The sequence below is a fragment of the Nilaparvata lugens genome, unplaced genomic scaffold (genome assembly GCF_014356525.2).
Source record: "Nilaparvata lugens isolate BPH unplaced genomic scaffold, ASM1435652v1 scaffold1848, whole genome shotgun sequence".
Taxonomy (NCBI): Eukaryota; Metazoa; Arthropoda; class Insecta; order Hemiptera; family Delphacidae; genus Nilaparvata; species Nilaparvata lugens.
The window spans coordinates 53578-78823 of record NW_024090263.1 but is presented as its reverse complement, the minus strand read 5'-3'; the positions used below and the strand labels follow the sequence as shown (position 1 = coordinate 78823).

Sequence of the window (25246 nt, the reverse complement as noted above, 5' to 3'; positions counted from 1 at the left end):
AGTGAAGTTGCCAAGTTTTATATTTCTACCACATTATACAGTAGATAGCATGTCTCATCATGGTGTCAAGTCATCCCGGTGTATCAGATATAATAGTAAATATTATTGATTCTTGACAATAAATTATGTGATTTATTAATTTACTAACAGTCACAAATCATAATATACTGTATTATAATCTGATTGGAAGAGGATAATGATCGATTATCTATTTATTTATTCTATACAAACATAGAGAGGCTCACAAATTCCAGTACGAGCCTTAATAACATATCTGATAGCATAACAGTACAATAAAAATGAAAACAAAATAAAAATAATATTGCTCTTTATTAAATATCCACAACGATTCAGTATAACTGAAAATATTAAAAGAGAACTGTATTGGGCTGGATTCAGGAAAGTTAGTGAAGGGGTATAGTATGAAAAATGATAAAACATATAAATAAAAAGAGGAAGAAAACGTTAAAAAGAAATAAAGAGTAATTAGAGCTCAAAAATAATAATTTGATCATCTATTGAGCAGCATAATTTTCCACAAGATTTTTTTAATGTATTGTAGCGGTCATAGAAGAGATATTTAATTTAATTTCTAAAAAAAATCAAAGTTTTAATAACACATTTTCATAATTGAAAATGTTATTCTAAATATTTTGGTATCCATTATATTTCTACAGTCTACAAATGATTTGGGAACGACGCTGAACTAGAAAAGGATAGAACTACTGTATCTGCTTTGTCTAATGACATACAAGAAAAGCAAACCAATGTTAATCAGGTGCCGACCCAGATTTCTCATGACTTAAAAGTATGCCGTTTTTACTGCTACGTCAAGTCAGTCGACCACATAGTTCTGTTGCTTGAAGCTATGAGGCGCGAGTGTCTCGCCGTTTAAACACATACATTTTCAAGTGCTAGTTCATCAAGTTTCGCAGAGTTCCAAAAGGAAGCTTTGCTATTTCCTTGAAATTCTGTCCTCACTCTTCAAGGCTGGCCACTAACGATAGAGCATGCATGACATGCAAACACATATGCTCAACATGCATGTTTTATCATCAGCGAGAGCCTTATAACACTAAATGAACAACCAATAACACTGAAAAATTACTAATTATAAAGATACAAAAATAATTCAATTGCAAATAAAGCAGCGAAGATAAAATAAACAACAAAAAATCGGGGATACAAAGACCTAACCACAAAACAATGTATGTGCATTGTGTATCGTGCATGTTCTACAGTTTGCCTTACATTTCAAAAAAAAAAAAACGTTTTATTCATGTATGCTTATTTCATGATTTTGATGCGTTATTTTATCATCAAGGAACACCTTGTTTTATACATTTAAAATTATCAATAACAGTAATAACATCAATATGAATTGATATTTTTGAATGTGACGTAGCAAAGTTTCAAGTTTTCATGAGGATTATTACATTGGCTCATTACTATCAGTTGCAATATCAATTACAGTAATGACTGTTATCGGTAATAGCAGCAAAAATTTTTAACATTTTAGAGTTTTCTGCAGTGAAATTTAAATATAATAAATATAGGTTATTGAATTGAGGATGAATGATATCTAATATCTCGTCTATTTATATAAGTTAATTCACTCCTAGAAGTATAGATAAAACAACTTACCGTTGAAATGGCATGCACCAATGTGTTGGTTATCAAATCCTGTCGCATATGTTTGACAATGTCGAATTGAGCTGCTTTGATCTTCGGGATGTTCTTATCAGCAATAATCTTCAACTGCGAATGAAGAAATGCATTAATAAATACATTTGAAATGGCTAAATAATGATATTCTTGCCTATTCACATTAAATTTCCTTGGATCATAAATATGCCTATTGTAGTTAAGCTTATTCACAATTCTAATAAGATTTTAACAAAGTGGGTTATATAAATGACGAGAAATTTTTAGCTTAGACATACAGTGAAAACTACGATTTTAATGAAATTCATAGATTTTTATGTGCTAAAGAAATAGACGAGGAAAGGAAACACCAGAAAGGAGAGGACGAAGCGAGCGAAGAGGCAAGTTTGCACTTCCAGCATAGCAATATGCAACCATCCCTCCTAGTTCAACTCACTGATCACATCAATGAAGCCAGATCGGTCATCGAGTCTGAAGGAAAAGACTTCACTGAAAATAAATATTGATAAAAGGAGATAATTTTATTCATGTATTATTCATCAATACAATCGCAAATCAAAAGGCAATAAGTCCGACACGTAGGAGCTGTGCTGAAAGAGTGGAAATGAAAATAATAAAATAAAATGGAAACATTTTCTGGGTTATTGAAGAGAATTGGAAATGTTCATGTTTCTAACATATGGGACTAAAATTATTGGAATTTGAGAAACAATCTTCTAATAAATACTCATAACCTCATAAGTATAGCCAGCGATTTCCTTTTACAATAATTTTGAACTTGAATTTTAAAAACACTTATGGAGTGAAAATGCACTTACATTTTTTCGACCTGTTGTTGGTCATCATCAGACTACAGTCAGCATTCTCACTTTATGAGTGTTTTTTTAAATTTAAGTTTAATTTTAATAGTGAAAAAGAATGGATATGCAACAGAGTAATCATGCCAATAATGTTGGGTAATGTCTGTCGTTTTTATCTCAATTATAGGAATTGTCTATTTAAATCCGGTAACCGCAAACTTCCTGAAAACTATAGACCCATAAGTTTGATTAGCAACCTGGCTAAAATAATGGAGAAAACTATAAAGATTAGACTAATGGATTTTATTGATAAGCATGATATAATTGATAATGATCAATACGGGTTCCAAAGCAACAAAAATACTGAGGATGCCCTGGCCAATTTTGCAAATGAAGTATCTGATAAAAATAAGTGCCTTGCCATATTCATTGACCTTGCTAAGGCCTTTGATACTATTCCCCATAATAACTTACTCAATAAATTAAAAAGCTACGGGATTAGAGGTCTCTCATTTGAATTAATCAAAAGTTACCTAAATGATCGATCACAACTGATTTCTGAGAATGACCATTATACATCAGATATTGTAGAGCTGAATGATTTCGGATTGCCGCAAGGTACCGTCTTATCACCGATTCTATTCCTACTCTATATGAACGATATATTCAAAGTAAAAATTGAAGATTCAAGAATAATTTCCTTTGCTGATGACACAGCCTTAATAATTAAAGATAAGTCATGGACCCAAACGTCTTTAAAAGCAGAAAAAGTTATGTCAAATATTAAAAAGTGGCTTGATCTGAATACATTGAGTATGAATACTACTAAGACTAAATATGTTGCTTTTTCTCCCACTGTGATTGGACAACCACCAGAGGAAATAGTACTTAAAATACACACGAATTGTGAATCGGAGACGTGGGGAGAATGTGCTTGCCCGAAACTAAAACAGGAAAAAGTGGTCAAATATTTGGGGATTATGGTAGACTGTCATCTCAAGTGGGACATGCATATAGAATTCATTTGTAAAAGGCTAAAATTTATATCTTATATATTTTACAAAATCCGTAAATTATTAAATATACAGGAGTTAAAACTAATTTATCATGGATATGTTCAGTCAATTCTGCAATATGCGTTAGGAGTATGGGGGGGAACTTATGATCACATAATAAATAGGATTTTTGTCATTCAAAAAATGATAATAAAGACTATTCTGAATAGACCAAGAATTCATCCAAGCAGGGACACATTTGATGAATTCAAGGTAATGACCATACGCCAACTATATATTAAAAAAATTCTCTACTACATAAGAAAAAATAAAGATAAATTTACAATAAGGAATAATCTAGCCACATATAATTTCAGGTTAAATTTTCATAATTTATTCAACATAAATCACACTAACCTAACAATATTACGTCGACAATTAAATTATTTAAGCACAAAATTAATTAATTTAATCCCAAATGGTATGCAATTTTTAACTGAGGATAGACATGGGGCACAGATAAATAAATGGATAATTGAGACATTTTTCTTTACTCTCGATAATATTTTATAATATACATTTTTTTTCAACCTTATTTTTTAGTTTACTTACGTGATTCTAAAATTTTGCCATATTTATTTTTATTTATAATAATAAAATAATATTTGATATAATAATATTGAATTGATGCTCACGCCCAGCGGACAGGATTTTCCTTGCTGGGTTGTTGCCTTAATGAATAGATTTTGATTTAAATATATTTAATTTATAATTTTTGTTTTGATTGTAAGCTATGTTTTATTTTTATTTCTATGAATTTCTTGAATAATTTATTGTAAATTGTATTGATGGCAAATAAAAAGAATTGAAATTGAAAATTGAAAAAATTGTCTATGAAATAAACAAATGAATTTTGTATGATAACATCGTGCAAGTTTCTTTAAACTGATCAGTAAGGAGCATTAACATAATTAATGGAAATAATTTCATTCATCCCACACTTTTTCGTGACTTTTTACGTAAAATATTGGACAGAGAAAGAAGATAATTAACTTACTTCACTGTTGAATCTCTTGAAGCAGTCTTCGAACATGAGTGAGAGAAGAGATCCAGCCAGCTCTAGTCTTTTATTTCCATAGTAATCGCGATCATCGATCAGTTTTGGGTCATCCTTGGCTTGGATTACTTTCCTCAGCAGCAGAGCTGTGTAGATGGCCTTCAACTTGAAATTGAAATTCACTACCTACAAATAAAAATGAAATAGGTTCACTTCTTTCCTATGAAGTCAGGAAAGTAACAGGAAAATAATCATAAGATACATGCTAAAAACTACAAGGGTTAGTTAATTATTAACAGAAAAACTTGTATATGAAATAGAATTGCGAGTACTCTTCTTCTGTATTCCTATAGCAATTCTTCAACTATTGAAATAAGCCCTATTATTGAAATAACTATAACTCTTTAAGTAGCCCTAATGAAATAAATGAAAATATGGTGTATTTTGTTCATATTGGTAGAACCGTTGTTTTGCGTTTATGCAGGACTTCCTACATACCGGACCTACGCCTACAAAAAAATGGCTGCCGTATGTGGTGGACGGCATTGATATTTTAAACGGGAACTAGACGAACTGAAATTTCGACAAACTGAGACGCTCTCTAACAGCTGATTAGTGATTTTTTCTCAGTAGGAATTTCTATAAGACCACCACATACGGCGGCCATTTTTTTCTAGGCTCAGGTCCGGTAGTATATAGGAGGTCCTGGTTGATGATGCATGATTTTTTATTCACCTGTGTTTCAAGTTTCATTTCAGTTTCATCATCAATTATTATGATGATGTTAATCTTGGCTGCTCCACTTCTAATTTGCACTATGGAAGGGCAACGTTCACAAATCCGTTTTTTGTGTGGTCGGATTGTATCAAGAGACGAAATTGATTAAAAAATACACTTATATTGCGGATAATGATTGGCTTTTGTATGCAAAGCTAATAACATAATTAAATTCTTGATTTTCAATGCTAGAGAATTAGTTTTTTTTTCAAGTTGATGGACGTGGTGTGGTGTGCTGAAGACAAACAAACATATTATCTACAAATCTTATTATCTCTAATTAAAAATGAATTACCACATTAGATTACATTCTTTGCAATAAATTTGTGAGCCAATGGACTGCATTGGAAATATCACAAAGTTTTCTTATCGTTGAAGAAAATCAATAAAATAAAATTGAATAGCGCAGTTGAGTTAGCGCTAAATAGCGTTTGAAATTGTGAATAAAATTTTAAAGTAAGTAACTTTTCGAAAACTAATACAAGACTAAAAATTTGGGAATAAATTATGAATACTCAAACAAATTAGATAACAGAAAATGTGCAATAAATCAAATGAATTGTAGAGAACTAATGTACAAAAATTGCATAACATAAGAATGTAAGGTTAGTACATACCGGTACATGGGCAAGAATAGTGGTTGCCAGTAGATCTCTTGCTTCATCAACAGGGGGCTTTGCTTTGCCAGAAAAGAACCGCTTCTGCTTTGTTTTTCGACCAATGTAACTGCAAAAAATATTAAATTGCTCTGTCATTAAGTTTAGTATTGCATTTTCAGGGCACACATTCAAGAAATACATACATAAATTGCAAATACACCAATTACTTATCAATATGGCTTGTTTGTAATTCAATGATGTTTTGCAGTGAAATGAATAGAGTATTATTATTGATGATGAATTAGAGGGCACAAATATTATTAACATCACTTGTTTTCTGGTAATTGCTAGTGTATGATAATAATTTTCACCACACTCGGACATAATGAACTGTTTTTCATGCTAAATATGAGTGCCGAAAACGATACATTTCTGACGAGCTCGCCGGAAAAGTAGCATTTTCGGCCCTAAAGCTGGGAACCCACTATGCCGTCACCGTCAGGCGCCGTCCGGCACCGACCGTCACCGTTGCGTACCGGCAACATTGCTTTGCATTGTTTTAAACGAACGGCAACCCACTATACCCGTCCGTCACCGGCCACGACCGTGTCCGTCAGTCACCGTCGGCCACCATTGCTGTTTGGGGCATTCTTGCCGGATAGCCGGTCCGTTTTTTATCATTCTTCCAGTCGACATTCAACTATCAGTGAAGTCACATCGCCATTGTTTTGTTGTAGTGCGCCTTTGTTCTGTGAGCGATGAGTACGGACGAAATGTTGATAGAGGCTATTAGGGAGTATCCCTTCCTGTATAATATACTAGTGATAATAGTTATCACGACAACAGTAAGAAAGATAAAAGCAGGAAAATCTCAGAATCTCCTGCATAAAAAGCAGGAAATCTCAGAAAAGTTTGATACCATGTCAAGTAAGTTATTTACAAATATTATTCTGTAAGCGAAATTATGAAATCAAAGTTTTGGCCGTTTGAGAAATCACACGATGATGGGAAAAGTAACATGACATTTATAAATTTACTTACTTCGGTGTCAAGCCCAGCCGCTCCTCAGGACCAATGACCTCACGGAAGTTACTGTGTTTCATTGGGAATTTCAGTAACTCGAGCAATTCGTAGAACTTCTTTGGAGTCATGCGGAAATATAAAAAGAACTTAGCATCGTCTTTTTTCAAGTCGTCAAACAAATGATGAAATTCACCATATTCGTTTCTTCTTCTGAAGATTTCGTGCACCCAGTACCTATGCTTCCTCCGTTTCTGTATCTCTTCTTCTTCAGCACATGCTGCGGCTATTACTAGCAATTCCTCCACGTCTGATGAACTCTCCATCGCAACTGATGCATTTCTTCTGGTTAGCTCCGGTTTCTGACGGAGCTAACCAGACGGGCAAGTGGGTTATAGCTGGAAAAATGACGGTGAAGGCGGCGACTGACGGTGAAGGCATAGTGGGTTCCCTGCTTAAGCCGGTAAAATAACCTTGAATGTCAGCTGATTTTGATGTGTATGTTTATACAAGGAGTTTATGAAACGGAATTAGTTTATGCTTCTAGAATTGAATAATGTATTCTGCAATAAGATATTTTATTATTTATTTGGATGAATGAAATACAAATAAGATATTATAAACTATTCAAATTCAATTTTCAGAGTATAATAGAACTTCTAACCTCTCACAAAGAAGGATTATTGTTTCCAGTCTTAGTACTGCGTTAATCACTAAAACTGGTAGATAATTTTGGAACTACTTGGACAAATTCCTTGGTGCTGAGTTACTTTACAAATTTAAGAACGTAATTCATCTATTTACTATTGTTTTATTTTTTGGTGTAGCAAAAAATAGCGTTCGCACCACAGGTAAAATTGTGTTACCGGTTCTCAGTCTTTTCTAGTCCGAGGCCGTAGGCCGAGAAAACCGAAAACCGAATTCGAGCTGGTAAACGCACATTTTCAGCCCTAGGTACAAAATATACTATTACATTACATCATTACAAAATTGCATATATTTAAAGAAGAATAATAATTATCAACAATAATACAAAACAAATGATTGAAAATGACTCACCTCAAAGCTTGGAGTTGAGTGAACACATTACAAGTGTAGCATTCATCAATAGACGGAATGAGTTGAACCAGGATGTTGGGTTCAGAACCGATCATTTGAACTACGCTTTGGTCCGATTGCAAACCCATGGCTTTGAATATAACCATGATTGGGATGTCCTGCAAGTTTAAATCCAACATATTCATCAAACAGAATGATAAACCCGAAAATTACAAGAATAATTTCAAAGGAGTAATAGTTTCTAATTGTTGGTCAAACTTGTTACACAAACTATACTGCAAATTAAAAATATAGTCGTAGAAGAGTTTACAAACGAAGCACAACCATGAAACGGCAATTTCTTCACTCAAGTTAAAACCCTTTAGTGGGGTTTAGCAGGTCCACAATGTTTGAATTTTAAAATTGAATGGTTGATAGAGCAGACCATATGATTGCTGGTTTGTGCAATATTAAATATTAGATTAAAGTATTAAAATATTTTAGATTAAAGTTGAGCCCTCAATTTTGACAGATTCTAACTTGAAAAATAATTTAATGCGTTTATGTAAGAAAACGAATGAGTAGGATAAGATCGACTTGATTGATATCGATATTCAAATCAAATCAATATTGTACTTACATCTTGTAGAGTGTTGTGCTTGAGATAGAAACGTCCTTTCTTCGAGATGATGTTTGTCCGTGACTTCTTATCATGAGTGCTACTTGTCACTGAACATTGGATTAGACCCTTTTTGTCGTCTTCAATCAGCATTCGATTTTTCGACAACTGCTCTTGAATTAGGATCACCTGCAAAAGTAATCGCACACTCGATAAAAAACTATGTAGCTATAAATTTTCATTATTAATAAACGTGGAAATACATATAACAATCATTCAATTGTGTTTTCCTAAAATATCATGAATCTATAAAAATAAAAATCGAGCCTCAAATTTTGACATTCAATAACTTTTTTATGTGTGCACCGAATTTGATGATTTTTTTAGTTGTGTTCGTTATGTTCAGGACCAGGTTTATGGCCTAACAAATTTATAATCCAACTCCAGGACTCTTTCCTACGGTCCTTTAAAGTTTACATGTAATCCTTATGGGAGAAGATTTGTGAGCTGGCTACATACAGAAATAAAAATCAGCTGTAATAATCATTTGCATCATCCAACAGCCATCGATAGATCAGTTTTTCAAATTTTTTTACTGATTCACAATATTTTAATTCTTAATAATGCCGCGGTACGAACGACGTCCAAACTTGGATCATAGAACTCGAAATGCTGTAAATTTATAATATGCACGGGAAAATCAGCAGAATGAGATATACCATTCAATTCACAGCAAGCTGCACTCAACTTTAACTAAAAATACAAACTGCTGAACAATTAACTAAGCACCTAAGAAGTCCATATTGAGATATAAATGTTAATACTGATTGTTGGACAATTTTCATAAAAATATAGTGCATCAGATTAAGTTAAGGCTAAGCACACATGAGGAGGCGCGGCTTGGTGATACAAAGTGTTGATCTTATGGAGATTGCCTTATCACACCGTTCTCGTCATTCAGTGTGTCCGATTCAGTGAGTGTGTGAGTTCTTCCATTCAAACCAATAAGCAAGAAGCACCTGGATGCAAAATGTCCCATCGCGCCTCCTCAGGTGTGTATTCAGCTAAAGTTTGTCATGAGATGCATTAACTATTTGGCGGTACGAAGTTCGCTGGGCAAGCTAGTACTAATATTAATAATGATGACGAATTTAAAAAACGTTGAAATTTCCAATACAAATCAATATTTACGAGTAAATTAGTACAATGTTAAGAGAAATAGCCAACTCTACACTTGAACATATAGGCTACAGTATCTATAAAATGATCTGTTAAATAAAAAATAATCCCATAGTACACTTTTTTATATAAAATACAAAAACAACTAGATTCAAAAATGTTCAATCCATTTTCATGTTTTCTTGAAATAAACTATCATTTCTAATAATCCGATTATTTTGTTCATTGGAAATTATACTTTATTAAAAAAAAAAATGAAAATCGATTGAACATCCGAAACTAGATGTTTTTGTATTTTATATAATAAAGTTTTTCAAAAGAAGGGTACTATGGGATTATTTTCATCTATTAATCCTATTCAACAACAAGAGCATTTCACAAACTATTAAAAACTGATACTCAAGTTCTGGTCTCGAATTCACGTCAAAAATTCCAAACTAAATTCAAACCTTCATTCATATGTGTGATGGATTAAATGAAATGAAAATATTCAGTAATTCAGTAGTCTCCATCCATGGCCAGTACTTGGTGGATAGATTGTGTCAAAATGTAAACTTGATAACACAACTAAGGTCAAGATGGGAGGTCAGTTATAGAGCTCAAAAATAATGAATTGCCTCTTCATCCAGGGAGTAGAGTGCCTGATTCACAAGCCTCTCAAAGAGTTTTTCCTTCTGCTCACGGAAATACACCGGCATTGTATTGAAAATCCTGAGTATGGACAGGGAAGCTATTATGCGATCGTCAGTCTGGCATGAGGCAAATCGATTTCATTCTCCTCCTTGTGTTGTGGCTGTGTGAGATAAAAAGCAGTCGTTATGTCATGTCGGATGCCCTGAGATCAGTTGCGACCCGAAAACTCTGACACCAGACCTGAGCCAGCCAGCTACATAAATATTATTTTTATCTTTGCTGAAAGGAATGCTGGCCTCTTTTCAACAGTAACAGCGAACTGAATAGATCCTTGATTAGGTAAAGTTAGGATTGCTGACCTTCTCGCATCCTTTGACGACGAAATAGCCGCCGGGATCGTAGGGACACTCGTTGAGCTTGGCGAGCTCTGCCTGCGACTTGCCGGTGAGCACACAGTTGGAGCTGCGCAGCATGATGGGCATGCGGCCGATGAGCAGGTTGCCACGTGCGACACGTGTGTTGCCGCGAGTGTACTCGATGTCGACTGTGATGGGCGCCGAGTAGGTGAGGTCGCGCAGACGGCACTCGTGCGGCGACGTCGCATGCGCTATGTTGAAGCCCTCCTCCACGTCCGGCGCGCCCACCTCGATGTTCACGTACCTACAAAAATAAATCGGTTTCTTGTAGTTCAAGTACTTACAATTGTTACACAGACATGCCTACCTCGATGTTCACGTATCTTCAAAAATTAAACAGTTTCCAGCACATACCATTGTTTCACAGACATGCAGTCAATCATTGAGGCCAACCACTAACGTTACATCTCAATGACAGAATGGAAAGAGTATCTCTTTCTGTTGAAGATTATTTCAGCACAGATTTAGCATTATAATCCCCGATTTCACCAAGCTCGATCAAAACATTTGAGCATGGTTAAATCAGGGACGGTTTACAACGAGTGCAGTGGAACATATGATTTCTATGGCGATATCGATGGCTATCAATCATTTCTGTAAGAACTTTTAATCGTACCCGGTTCGACCGTGTTCAAATGTATTGACCGAGCTTGCTGAAACTGGGCATAAGCAGTTAGTTTCAAGTGTGTAATTTAAGCAGGCCATTCAGAATTTGACAGTTTGTTCAAACTCCTTTGACACTTGACACTGGGGAAATACATAACAACGTACTCAGTAATGAATAGTAGTTCCATGAATAGTCGCGCCGCCTGGCGCGACATTGTTATATCGCATATACAAAAATATGGTACACATTATTACCTTTTTTCGTTAGGGCTACTCTTAAATAGAAAGAAAAAATAAAACTCCAAATACCCTTTTTTTAAATTGTTTATTTATGACATGTTAAAGAGGACTTTATTCATTTACTTGATAATGGCATCATAGCCGCACATGTCATATAGTAAATAATCAAGTAAATGAATAAAGTCCTCTTTAACATGTCATAAACAATTTTAAAAAAGGGTACTCAGATTTTCATTTCTTCTTTCGGTAAAAGTTACAATATGTTTTGTCTTAGCAATTCACGAGTGATCAAATATAACATTTCATACTTAAATAATTTCAAATCAGCAACTGGAAAATATCTTGAAATTGGCGAAAAAGTTTTTCAGTTGCACCAAGTGGCTATTGATGGAACTACTATTCAATAAAGAATAAAGAGCGTATGCGCTAACGTAGGTGCTTGTGTTTCCCCAGTGTCAAGTGCAAAGGTAGTTGGAACAAACTGTCGGATAGTGAATGGCCTGCTTTAGTTTTGACATAATTGTGAGGTTTCTTGTGATTCAATACTTACAATTATTGTTGAAGTTGATCATTTAAATGTAAGGCCAACCACTAACGTCATGTTTCACTGACAGGCGAACAGCCTTTTGTAAGGCTGGCCACTAACTTACTTACTTGATACTTGATGTCTGGGTCGTTGACTGGGGGTGCCAGATAGACCGCGTCGTAGTCGTGTACCCAGCCGGGTCATCCGGCAGGAAAAAGCGTCTCTTCGTCCAGTTCGTTGAGCGAGTACAAGGGCCGCTCAAGAAGTTGGGTTTTCAGGGCTTTCTCGAATCTCTTAAGTTCCATTTCCTGAACATCGGTGGAAAGTTTGTTGAGGATCTTCAATGTCGCTATCTGGAAGCTCTTCTGATTGCTTGTCAATCGAGTTTGTGGAATTTCCAGGTTCCCTGCTGACCGTGTATTGTAGTTGTGGACCTCATTTCTCCTTTTCATTTGTTCATTATTCTTCCTCACATGCATCAATGCAACGAAAATATATTGGCTGTAAACAGTCATTATTTGAAGCTTTCTGAACAGCGGCCTGCAATGTTCCAAATAATTGGAGAACGTCATTATTCTCAGAGCTCTTTTTTGAATCAGTAGCAAATCCTTGCAATATGGAGTGTGTCCCCACATTAGGAGGCCATATGTGACATGTGTATGAAACAGTGCGTGATATACTGTAAGCAGGTAGTTTGCAGAGACAATGTTCCTCAATTTAAGCAAAAAGTGAGTAACCCTGGACAGCTTAATGCAGGCATTACTTATGTGATCACTCCAACATAATTTGCTGTCAATCCATAAACCGAGTAATTTCACTAGGGCATTGTCTGTATGTCTAATATCATTTTTCTTTGTACAGACTAATACCTGGGTTTTGTCTTCATTCAATTTCAGCCTGTGATTGTTGAACCATTGTCTTGCCTCACATGTTCGAGATCTGCTTATATCCATTGTCTGATTGATAGTTTTACCTCTGGACATGATTGTAGTATCGTCTGCAAATAGTACTGAGCCATCTTGTGGTGTAAAGTCGTTCATGAGTATGATAAATAGCAGCGGGCCCAGCACAGAACCCTGTGGCACGCCGTGACAGTTTGCTTTCACTTCTGATGTTGCTCCTCCTATAGACTACTTGCCTTCCATCCTTAAGGTAGTCACTGAGGGTACTCAGCACTGCACCACCAATTCCATAGTGCTCCAATTTCTCAATTAAAATTTTGTGTGGGACACAGTCGAACGCCTTGCTCAGGTCAAATAGAGTAAGAGCAAGGCATTCACCTGATTCAAAGACTTCTTGAACTCTTTCTGACACTGATATCAGTGCACTAGTTGTTGATCGGCCGCTACTGAAGCCATGCTGTGAGCTGGAGAACAGATCATTTGTGTCGAAGTAATCCACAAGCTGCAGCTTCATGATAGTTTCGATGACCTTTGACATTGTTGGAGGAATTGACACTGGTTTAAAATTTGAGGGTTGATTTGTGTCCCCATTTTTATAAATTGGAATAGTTTTAAACAATTTCAGTATACCTGGTAGTGGTTGCTCTGAGATTTGGAGTAGGATGATTGATGTTTACAGCCGGTAAACTAGCAACAATAATAACGGTAGGACATGCATGATAAACATTTTTGTATGTTCATCATCATGGTTTTTCAGAAGAGAGAATTATAAATAAATGTTTTCATTCTAGCATAATGGATTGAAAAGTCGTCCTTGAAGTTTTTATTTGCGATTTGTATGTTCAATCATCATGCACACACACACACACACACACACACACACACACACACAAGTTCATCATGCTTGTGATGTAATCAGCGATTACAGAATTAAGTAATTAGAAATCAGTAAGCTAATTACAAAATAAAGAGCAGTTGAGCTACCTATACCATTATTGAGATTACAATGGAAAATGCTTATTGTCAAAAATACGAGGGTCATTCAATAAGTAACGAGACAAATTACGTTGTCTACTTCATGTTCTGAAAGTTTCATATGGATCAATTTAGCCGTTTTTGAAAATTAGTAATTTGTCTCCTTACTTACTGAATGACTCTTGTATATTGAAAAAGTTAGGCTAATTGAAAATTAGAAAACTGTATTGAATAAAATAGTCACCTATAATCCGGTTATAATTACTGCAAAATACTTACTTGACATAAAATAAAGGATCAGCATCACTGAGGACCTTTTCATTGGCTTTCACTATTTTTTTTATTTCAACATTGATGAAATAATTGAAGGAGTCAATGTGTTGTTTTACAAGTCCTTTTGTTCTCAAAAACTCGGGCACCAGCTTCCATTTATCCTGTAAAAATATATTTGATTAAAAATTACTGACATTAATTTAAAATTGATAAAATCAATAGAAATTGTATCCCGAATCCACCTAGATCGGAAACAGACTGTAGGGTTAGGGTTATTCTTATAACTTACAGAGTAGATTTATCAAGTATCGGTCGTATTTGAATACTCTCGTAAGTTTTATACTTCTGGTTCATAATACTCAAATTTAGAAATTAGAGTAAATAAAGTTTATTTTACTCGTCACATGACACATCCACACTATCGCCCAATGCGTACAAATGACGACGAGCGCCAGAATGTGAATGCTGGTTTGCCAGCGCTCGCCTTTAATATGCCTATAGTCTGTGTGAAATAAGATGAGACTTGGCTCACCATTCGAAGAAATTACAGGGTTGCCAAATCGTGTAAAGTTGAAATTACAGGGTTGCCAAATCGTGTAAAGTTGAAATTACAGGGTTGCCAAATCGTGTAAAGTTGCAACATTCGAAAATGTTTAATTAAACGTCAGAATTTCATGTAGAATAATCATTCCCGATATCCCAGTAGTGTTAAACAAGGATTAAAAGGAATTCTTTTTTCAATATAAAATAGGAAACATCGCGAAAACATATTTTTCTTTTGAATATCACTTCTCTCAGAATCATGGGGCGTCGTGATGCGTAAGAATTTTACATCAAAATAACGGAGAGAGTGTCTCTTTTCAATTGATGTTTAAATAATTTTTATCCGACCTATAGTTTTCTAATTAAAGTAATGATTATGTTCGTTAATATCGAAACATTTCGAGCAGAAAACATACAATTTTTGTTATGATAGAAACATTCTTGTTTCAAAAGATAAGTGGGTGGTGGTAAAAGCAAGAAAGTTTCTCAGAAATAATTTAAATTATTTTTTCAACTGTCAAAAGTAGTTAGAAGATCATACTTGGCCTATCAGAAGTTTTAAAGTCAAGAACAGCAACTGAATAGTGTGCCATCATATGCTATCAATAACTGATACCAAAACAAAGAAAATACAGCACGCTTGAATAATTTAGCAACTGCAAGCCACATGATTATAAATAGTGAAAATGACAATTTCGCCTCTAATAATTCAAGCAGTGTTGCATTGCAGCCTTTCTGAAGGCAATCAGCTGCTTGTGTTAAGCAACCACTTATCTTTTGAAACAAAAAAGTTTCTAGCATGTGAAAAATTTTATGCTTCCTGCTCAAAATGTCTCGATTGTGATTTGGCGTAGCCTGGTCCAGCCTACAATTTAACCTGTGCTTAATAAAGGCCAGCGGTAGCCAGCATTAGCAAACAACCCATCCATACATTAGCGTAGGCATAAGATGGGTCTAATATGTAGATTCGGCATATAAGCCTTTGTTGGCCATCGCTGCGATTTTTGTCAAGCAAATGCCAGACCAGCGAAGGCGAGTGGCTAGCCAAGCATCCACAAATGGTCAAATTGCAAAACCACCAGCAAGGCCAGCATCTTTGTAAAAGTGTGGATTGAGCATTTCAAAACATATGTTTTCCCATTGTTGAAAGGTACATCTGGATCACTAAACTAGGCAAAGAATCAGTAAATCGAATAATGAACCTATTTATAGAAAATGCCGCATAGCGGTCTTTATTCTTCCCTGAATTCTCCCAAGAAACACAAAAACCATGCTTTATTCGTCAATAAACTATTCGCTTTTAATGTAATACGACATCTTCAATTGCAATTCTAATTCAAGTATGCAAGATGCAGGTTAAAAATATAATGACTACCAATACTTACCTGAATTTCTTTAATTGGGTGCCTATCCCTCTTTCCAGTGGTTGGATTTACATTCACTTTAAACTTTCGACCTTTTAGAGTCTCACCCATTTTTGGTGGAGACTATCTGATAAGTGATTGATCATGCAAACTTTCTATAAATTTATCATTCCTAAATATTATTGTATTTAGCCTAGGCAGTAGATAAAATAAGTTTAAAAGTTTAAAGAATGAAACGCGACATTGCGTCGGATTGCGTGCTGCGATTGCAATGCGACAATGCGAGAGTCAAACATAACCTAAATTGAATACAAAAAGCATGATCAGACAACGGCGATACCGGAAGAATCTAGAAAGCACTGAAGATTGTTTTTTTTTCAAATCATCCATTATGACCAAATAACAAAAAAGTCTAGTTTTCTATGTGAAAAATATCATTTTATGATGAATATACTTTTGCATAATTCTTCAATTTCTTTTTAAATTATAAAAAGTCATATCAAAGTCAGCTGTTGAATTGATATCATAATGGCACTGAATATATATTCATTTTGCAAAATCCAATATGGTTTCGATCAAAAAATGTGTGAATTGTTCTTTATTTGCTACCATTACATACGTAGTTAGTTATCAATTAAAAATTCAATGTGTTATTTAGATGTATTTTTAATTCGAGGACGATCTCAATTTTTATAATTGTCTACAGGGTTCCAATGGAGAAGTGCAACGAATTAGTGGAAAATGAGTGTTCTCTGAAGCCTACCTTTGACCTCAAAGATAACTTGGATCATAGTAGTTGCCTTTCGGAAAACTCCAAGCGGCCTGAAAAATTAGTGGGAGACTCAAATTATAATATAGAAGTAGTCAAAGGTGGGAAAAACTCAGCCTTCAAAGATGTCCAAGCCAGCTCTTCATGTTCTAAAGCAAGAAACTCGACAAGTGCACATGCGGGACCAAACGGATGTGGGTTAGAAATAAATTCAGCCGAAAAATTATCACACTTACTCAACCATTTACTTAATTCTGGTGGACATGATAACGCTTGTAACCCAGATAGCTCTAGTCAAATTTCAAAAGTATCTAGTGAGTTAAGTTCGGAACATTCTGTTGAAGTGAATGACAAACATTGTAACCATAACAATGTTGAAAACAGTGGGCCTTCTAGTGACGGAACCAAATCAATTGAACCCCCTGTAAATAATTTGAGGGAAGTTGAAGATTCAGATGCAAGTGTATCAAAACTAGAATATGTTTCTTATGAGTCTGAACTTCAAATGCCTGATATTATGAGGCTGATACAAAAAGACCTTTCAGAACCATATTCGATATACACGTATAGATATTTCATCCACAATTGGCCAAAACTTTGTTTTCTGGTGAGTGAAATGTTTTATCAAATTCATGCAACATAGAGTGATAGCTTAACTATAAATAACATTACTTTTAATCAAGCTCGTAGCCTAATATAATCAGTAGGCTACTGACAATTAACTTATTCCTTTTTTTATTGGCAGTATTGTTCATTATAATAAAAGTAGCTTAGTTATCCTTTGCGTTGAATTTCTCAGAAAAATATACGGTATACGAAACAAACATCCTGTGACCTATCTATAATTCCGGTACTAAGATTAAAAGTCTATGATTAATATAAAACAACTTCTTATTGGCATTAAACATGTTTTCCGTAAGTTTGGTGGTTTGGTTTTGAAAAAGAGGCCTACCGTTTGAAAAAATTATCCAAATATTTGTATTAGGCCTATATAATGGTAATTCAGTATATACAGTCCATGACCGGCAGTCGCCAGACAGACTTCGTCAAAATATAAAACAATTAATACACAAATAACTAGAGATGGGTGCAGATAGGTCGTTTCATGTGGCTCTGTAGATGGACTGCAATACATGCAATCATGAAACAATCTCAAACTGGTCTACAAGTCCACTGGTCTTGTGCATGGTCTTGGTCTAAAATTTTAGCGTCCGTAAGGGGTAGCATTCATGTACTTTCGATAGTCTGGAGTAGGGCTGGTCAATGTTGCCCCGTCTCCTGGTATTGTAGTGGTGCAGCTGGCCCCTCTCCTGGTAGGCATGGACCTCACTCCTTAGGAGCCGTAGGAAGCTGTAGATGTTCTGAAAGTACACTGTCAATATTTTCAGACGTTTGAAAATTGGCCGGCAGTGCTCCAGGTAATGCGATGACGTGATGACACGAAAAACTTTCTTCTGTAGAAAAAGAATCCTTTCACAGCTACCCGCATGGCCCCATAGTACTATTCCGAAGCTTATATGACTATGGATTGGAACAGCCCATGATAGGCTGTAATTAAGTAGTTGGCAGGCACATGTTGCTTCAGCTTCCGCATCAGAAACGTCACCCTGGCCAGTCGATTGCACAGCATGCCAATATGTCGATCCCACGATAGAGTGGGGTATTAGCTTGTAAGTTTGTATGACATGTCTGATAGGTAATTTTTTAATCTGTTTGAAAAAACTTTTCCTACCTCACTTACTTGTTACGTGTTGTAGTCTTCTCCATGGTCGTTGACCTGGGAATTGTCAAATTTCTTCCCAATCAATGGGGATTCACGGTCTATGATGCTGGTATGTGTGGTCATCTATGTACTCTGCCAGTAGGGCCTCACGGCTAGGTACTTTTTCAGTCTTCTAGCAAAGACACCGTAGTCCTGTACTGTCTTAAGTTTTTTTGGGCAGAAAGTTGAAGAGTCGGGTCCCAGAATAGGCCGGCGACCTGCTGAATTTTGTGAGCCGGTGCTGCTGGAGATCAATGTCGGTTCTATTTCAGGTTTTGTGGGCATGTCTATCTCCCCTCAATTATGGTCTACTCCTCACAGCAAGGGTTGTTACTTCATGTATGTAGAGTGAGACAACTGTGAGTACTTTATGCTGGATGAAGAGCGGCCTGCAGTGATCCATCATATCCCTTCTTAGAATTGTTCTCAGAGCCTTTTTCTGTATTCGCAGAACTCTGTCCATACTTGTCTAAGCTGCATATTCCCATGCCACTATGCCGTACTTCAGGTGAGAAGCAAATAATGAGTGGTAAGCCATAAATGCAGTTTTTCCCTCAGTGATACTTCGAGGATGATTCCTGTTTTCAATTAAATTCAATCTCTCAGGCAACAGGATAAAATGATCCCTTAGTATGCGTCTCGAATTGGAATTGTTTCTCTCAATCAAGTTATAGCTTCTAATATGCAGAGCGATACAACTGTAAGGATCTTACTTCTCTGAAACAGTCCTCTTCAATGATCTATCTTGTCCACTCTTCTGGAACTCTAATTTTGTCTGCTTGTAAGGAATGCTAAGCCCCAGGCTGCAACTCCGTAGCAATGGTGCTACTCAAACATCATGTGATAGGCAGTGAATGCAGTGTGCAATGTTGCATATCGTATAGATTACATAAGCTTTTCCGAGACAAATTCTATTTTTTCCTTTCCTGAAAGTGTCAAGCCACACCGCCCCCAGGCAATGAGGAGGAGACCTTGACATCTGGATGGCCACAAGGAGTGGTACACTGATAATCTGACAAAGGGAATCATGCTCACCCTCAAGAACAGATGAGAGGATGGTGAAGCCGACAGCTCTGCTAGGTATAGAAATGTCGAACAAGGGGTTGGAAACCAAGTGACGATTGAGGATGCAATGCACCTAATCAATGCAAGGCAAAAGGATTGACTTCAATGGCTTCTTTGTGAGTTTAGTTCAGGACATAGTGGGTGCCCTGCCAGATGCTACCGTTGATCCAATAGTTTTGTTGAAAGAAAGAACCCAGCCGGGACAGGAGCATCACCACACCAGTTGCCTTGATGAAAATGATCTGCTCCTTCAAGCCCTCTAAAAGTCAAATTTGTTTGGCATGTCTGTGAACTTGCTCCGAGAGGTAGTGGATGCCATTGAATTTCCTCTCTGTGGATCTGTGAACAAGTTCTTGAGGTCTGGAAATTTTCCCGATTTTTTGAAGACTTCCAAGAACTGTCCCTGTCTTCAAGGAGGACGAACCTTAGAGCCTTCGTAGCTTCAGGTCAATCTCCATAGCTCCTGTCTTTGACAAGGTGATCGAGGCAGTGATCAAGCCTCAACTGGAGTCTTTCTTTGAAGAGAATGGCCTGCTCTCTAACATGCAGTTTGACTTCTGAGTTGGGAGATCGACAGTGAGTGCAGTGGACCATATAGCTCAGCAGATTAATGCTGCCTTCGAGGATGGCGAGTCTCTTGCTCTGTGTGACCTGAGCCGAGCCTTTGACTGTGTGGACCATGGCATTCGACTTGAAAAGCTGAGTTTCTATGTTCTAAGGGACTCGGCCCTTTCCATCTGGGGCTCGTACCTTTATGGAAGGGCACAGCTTGTCTCCCTCGGTGGTGTAAACTCCCAGGCTCTTCCAGTGGTTCTCCTCAGGGATTGGTGCTGGGCCTGCCTACACTGTTTCTAGTGATGATAAATGACCTCGACGACCACGGCTCCTTTCTGATATTTTTAGATGATACATCTCCACTGTCGTCGGGTGCTGAGCTTGACCGGGGTTTAAAGTCATCTGCGGAGCAACTTCGAACCACTTTGTGGTTCCTGTCCAATCGATTTCAGCCGAATGAGGACAATACCAAAATGATCATCTGCAGCTTGTCACTAGAACTGCGTTATCTTCAGAATCCAGTGAAGCTACTGCCGACTTTTCCGCATTTGCTTCCTGCTGCTCAAAATGAGGGGCCTGGTGACTAAGAAGTATCTTGTGATGATGTATCACGCTCTCTTCCATTGCCTTATTACCTATGGATTGCTCCTGTGGGGTCACTTGGCAGGGCTGCTGATGTATATGAGGCTGCAAAAGAGGATTGTTTGAATCATAACAGGCAGCGACTATCTTGCCCACTGCAAGCCCATCTTTGCTCGCCTTGGTGTGCTGACGGTCTCCAGCCGTCATCCTGTGCTTGCTGTATGTCCAGAGGATACAGCATACTCTGGCTGCCCGTAGTGACATCCACTACCACAACAGCATGCACCGTGAGCTGTTGGATGTCCTCAGGAGACGCCTTCATCGATCACAGGCCAGGTACAGGATTTCTGTCATGGAATTCTTCAACAAGCTGCCTCCTGTTGTGAGGCCTTTTTCAAAAGAACCACCAAGAAACTGCTCATTTAGAAAATTTTTACAGAATACTCGCACATTTCCAGAAGTGCGTCTTTCATGTGTGACTTGAAACGTGTTATGTGCATTTCTCTATCGTCTATATCGAGTTCATTGAACCATTTCTGGAAAATGTGTCACCAATTTTTCTATGAACTTGTGTAGCCTGTTTGCTTGTTGTAGTCAATTCTCGAATTCAGCCTGCCTCTTGTGGGATAAATTTCTCAAAATCACTATTCACACTGAATCTACCCAAGTTGTTTTTTTTTATATACACGCAACAACAAAACTACGAAAAATTAATGAAAAATTCTTCATTATTTTCAATTTAGTTATTATTGTAAGTTTCTAAATTTGATTTTTCAATACATGCATTCGAATATTTCTGATTACAGGCCATGGATGGCAATACGTGCGTTAGTGCCGGTGCCATTGTATGCAAACTTGATATACACAGAAAAGTCGTTAAAAGAGGATACATCGCTATGCTCGCTGTCGACGAGAACTACAGAAAACGGAAAATAGGTGAGAGCTTGTTACATTAAAAAAAATTGTAATCGTATGAGTGTTATGAAAATACCTACAATTTTACACTGTTGAGTGTTATGGAAATCCAGTTAAGCCGAGACTACCCATGTTTAGCATGTATCAAGTAAAATCATAGTAATGTACATTTATTAACTTATTTTTATGCACTGAATGATAGACAAATGAAATGAAAACATTCCTTATTTATACAGTCTATATTTGGAGTTAGGGACTTTTTAGTCCTCTCTACCACTCAGCCTTGAACCACCACTCAACAATTCATATTGCTGGAGAAGAGTCAATAGGTTCAGAACAAATCCATCCCTTTCACAAATTTTCAAATCAATGGTTCAATTCAATAAAAGGTAGGTCATGTTTAATCAATAAATATATTCAATTTCTAATCCGAAAATATTCAAACCAGGAATTTTGAATTCATATAGATTAAAAAACTACAATATTGCACCCAATTATCCCTGGACACTAGAAAATATGTTTTGTATCTCGATGAAGTAGGCTTGAAACTTGAATTGAATTGGCATGCTTTCAACTGACCTAAATAAGTACTAATCGATAGTAGTGGTAGTAGCCTATCCTCTTCCCGGCATCTCTCAAAATAATAACATGGCATTTTTAATAACTAGTTTTATGTAAATCAAATTAATTGTCCATGCGGGAGACAAATACATATGCTTGGTTTCTCATAGGAATAGGCTACGCATATTTGGGGATGAATCTACTTTGTTTTCAATTTGATCGAATAGGATAATTTTGAAATTAGATTTTAAATTCTGTACAGAGATAAATAAGTGAATTGCCTACTCATCTAGAAGACCATTGAATTTTTATATTACGGGCTTTGCAGAGTAGGCTACATTATTCTAGTTGAATATTATAGTTTTGTATTGAAAACGAAAGGTCAGAGAACAATATGCTCATTGTTATAACTAGATTAACCTGATTACATTAGCATAAACTTAATTGTATTCAACTCATGATGTGAAATATCTATAAAAGCATGAAATTATTATTTCAATGTAGATTGCAACATAACCCTTTTTGCTCCAGATTATAATCCTACAAAAACAATGAAATAATAATAATATCGCAATAGTAATTAATAGTTATATTAATTAGTATAAAACTAATCTTTGTTCAATTCTATGATGGATAATTAATTTGTTTTTCAGGGTCAAATTTGGTGCTTAAAGCGATTCGTGCAATGGTAGCAGATAATGCTGACGAGGTAACTAATCAAAACTTGAACATCTATTATGCTAATTATGCTAAGTACTCACTAGTTGACCAAATCGCACGGCTTTTTAGACGGTCTAGAGACACGGTCTATCGGCTGTCTAGAGACACAATAGGCCGGGTGAATAAAAACGAGTGTTTGACTTGCAAGGCAGCTCAAACAAGTATTAAAACTACGAGTAAATAGATGTAAAGTTACGAGTCAACTCAAAACTGTTTCCTTGCAAGATTAACGGTTTACTTTGCTAGTATCAAACTAATAAAAAATGGATGTAAATGTTCGGCAGTCTGGCTGCTCAGTTTTTTGGGCTGTCGTTTCTAAAAATTTGAATAGAAATCTATTGAACAAATGTGAATCGTATTCCGTTTAATGTACTTAACAAGTACGACAAGAAGTCTGGGGTCAGGCTACCTTGAAAATTTACGTGTAACTTCTTGCCATCTAAGTATTTACTATCGCTTTTACACCGATACTACATCGCTACTATACCGATTCAGGCAGCTTTTTACGGTTCCTCGACTGCCAAGCACTTGCGAGTTGGAGTTTTATTCACTTCGGTTTTTCTTCTTACTCGTCTATTCATGATGATCGAAAATTTACCTGTCCCATTCGTTTTCATTCATTCGGAACTCTCTGTCTTCAATGAGTACTGAGTTATAATTTTTCAAAAATAGTAAAATTTTATGAAAAAATCTATTTTGATGAATTTTAGTTTTGATTAACAATATCTTCCGATTGTTACCATTTAGATGTATAATTTAAAATTCCTCTGGGAGTAATTTTGTGCTCTACAATCTGAGACCAGGTAGAGCGCTCTATTTCATATAGATTTCCAGGTACACCTGACAACAATGCTCCTTGTATTTTGAAAAAACACCCAAGATTTAGCTTCAATTAACTATCATCATCAATTTAATTGTCATCACATTGAGATTTCGCACAATGATATAAGTTCATGAGATCATGTTCTATGAGAATCACCTGTTAGATGCAATTATTTCAGTGGAGAGGCTCGCTTAAGGACACCTCAAGGATCAAAGTTTCAAACACTCATCCCTGACACACTGATTTGATATCATCGTACTCCAGCTCATTCTTCTCGGCTTGTCAAGGCGGTTCAAAATCATAAGTCGAATTCGGTCAAAAAATGGAAAATTCATCCTTCATTTAAATAAGAACTAAAATATAAATTGCAATCACACCCCCTTCTCATGTATTTATTGACTGGACCACCACTACATGATTGACAATTGAAAAATGCTTTGTTTATAAACTTGAGTAAAGTTATTATGAACATCTACTACCAAATTGAACCTTCTAATCCCACTGCCGTATATCACTACAAATTTCATTTATATAAAATGAATAATAATAATATATTTTTAAATATACTATTTATCACATGTACTTTTGTCGGCATAAATGCGAATTACTCATGGTGAATTTTGAAGTAATTTGTTGGTTGAATTGCAGGTGGTGTTGGAGACAGATAACAAATCAACCAGCACTTCGTCTGTACGAGAATTTAGGCTTTGTAAGAGATAAACGATTGTTCAGGTATTACCTGAATGGGGTTGATGCACTACGACTGAAACTGTGGTTGAGGTGAAAAAATCACTACTAAATCAACTCCTGCAGGTTGGAACTAGAGAAAAATTCATGAGAAGTCTATACTGTACCTTGCTATGTTGACCAGAACAGTGTGTTTGTTTCAAATACACCGGTTTCTCACAGAATTCTTCAATTATTCTACGGTCTTTCATAAAGACAGTACTCTCGTATTCACAATAACTACACCCGACACTGTGTGTGTTTGTCGTTTATTGCGTATTAATTGGGATTACTGAAGGAAAATAACCATAACACATAATTAATTATTGAATATATGACTGGATTATATATGATCATTGTAAATTACGTCATACGTTTTCGTCCATAGATCGCGAGAGCAAATGCAATCTGCTGTAAATTATCATTGTTGATTAGAGACCCATGCTTTAATGAGTGTTATTAATAACAAGTTTTGTATTGAATCACATGTATGATAAATATTGTACTGTAACTGAATGACTTGTAGCTAGTACATCGCATT

At 36.0% G+C, this 25246-nt stretch overlaps 2 protein-coding genes across 2 annotated transcripts in view; one reads left to right on the top strand and one right to left on the bottom strand.

The window, feature by feature from the left end:
* LOC111058145 (DNA-directed RNA polymerase III subunit RPC2) overlaps positions 1-16537 on the bottom strand; it is a 38203-nt gene extending 21666 nt beyond the window's left edge. The window contains exons 1-8 of the mRNA XM_039443843.1: positions 16249-16537; positions 14327-14481; positions 10742-11042; positions 8592-8759; positions 7973-8130; positions 5912-6020; positions 4518-4703; positions 1645-1758 (exon numbers count right to left, since the gene is read on the bottom strand). Of these exons, the coding sequence (XP_039299777.1) occupies positions 1645-1758; positions 4518-4703; positions 5912-6020; positions 7973-8130; positions 8592-8759; positions 10742-11042; positions 14327-14481; positions 16249-16338 (1281 nt within the window). The 5' untranslated portion in view covers positions 16339-16537. The remainder of the gene's footprint in view (positions 1-1644; positions 1759-4517; positions 4704-5911; positions 6021-7972; positions 8131-8591; positions 8760-10741; positions 11043-14326; positions 14482-16248) is intronic.
* Positions 16538-16776: 239 nt separating this feature from the next.
* LOC111055292 (N-alpha-acetyltransferase 30A) lies at positions 16777-24778 on the top strand. Its single transcript, XM_039443844.1, is given in 5 exon segments — positions 16777-17603; positions 21767-21896; positions 23090-23145; positions 24628-24644; positions 24646-24778. Coding segments are annotated over 5 exon segments (984 nt in total). The 5' UTR covers positions 16777-16940; the 3' UTR covers positions 24764-24778.
* Positions 24779-25246: the final 468 nt, after the last annotated feature.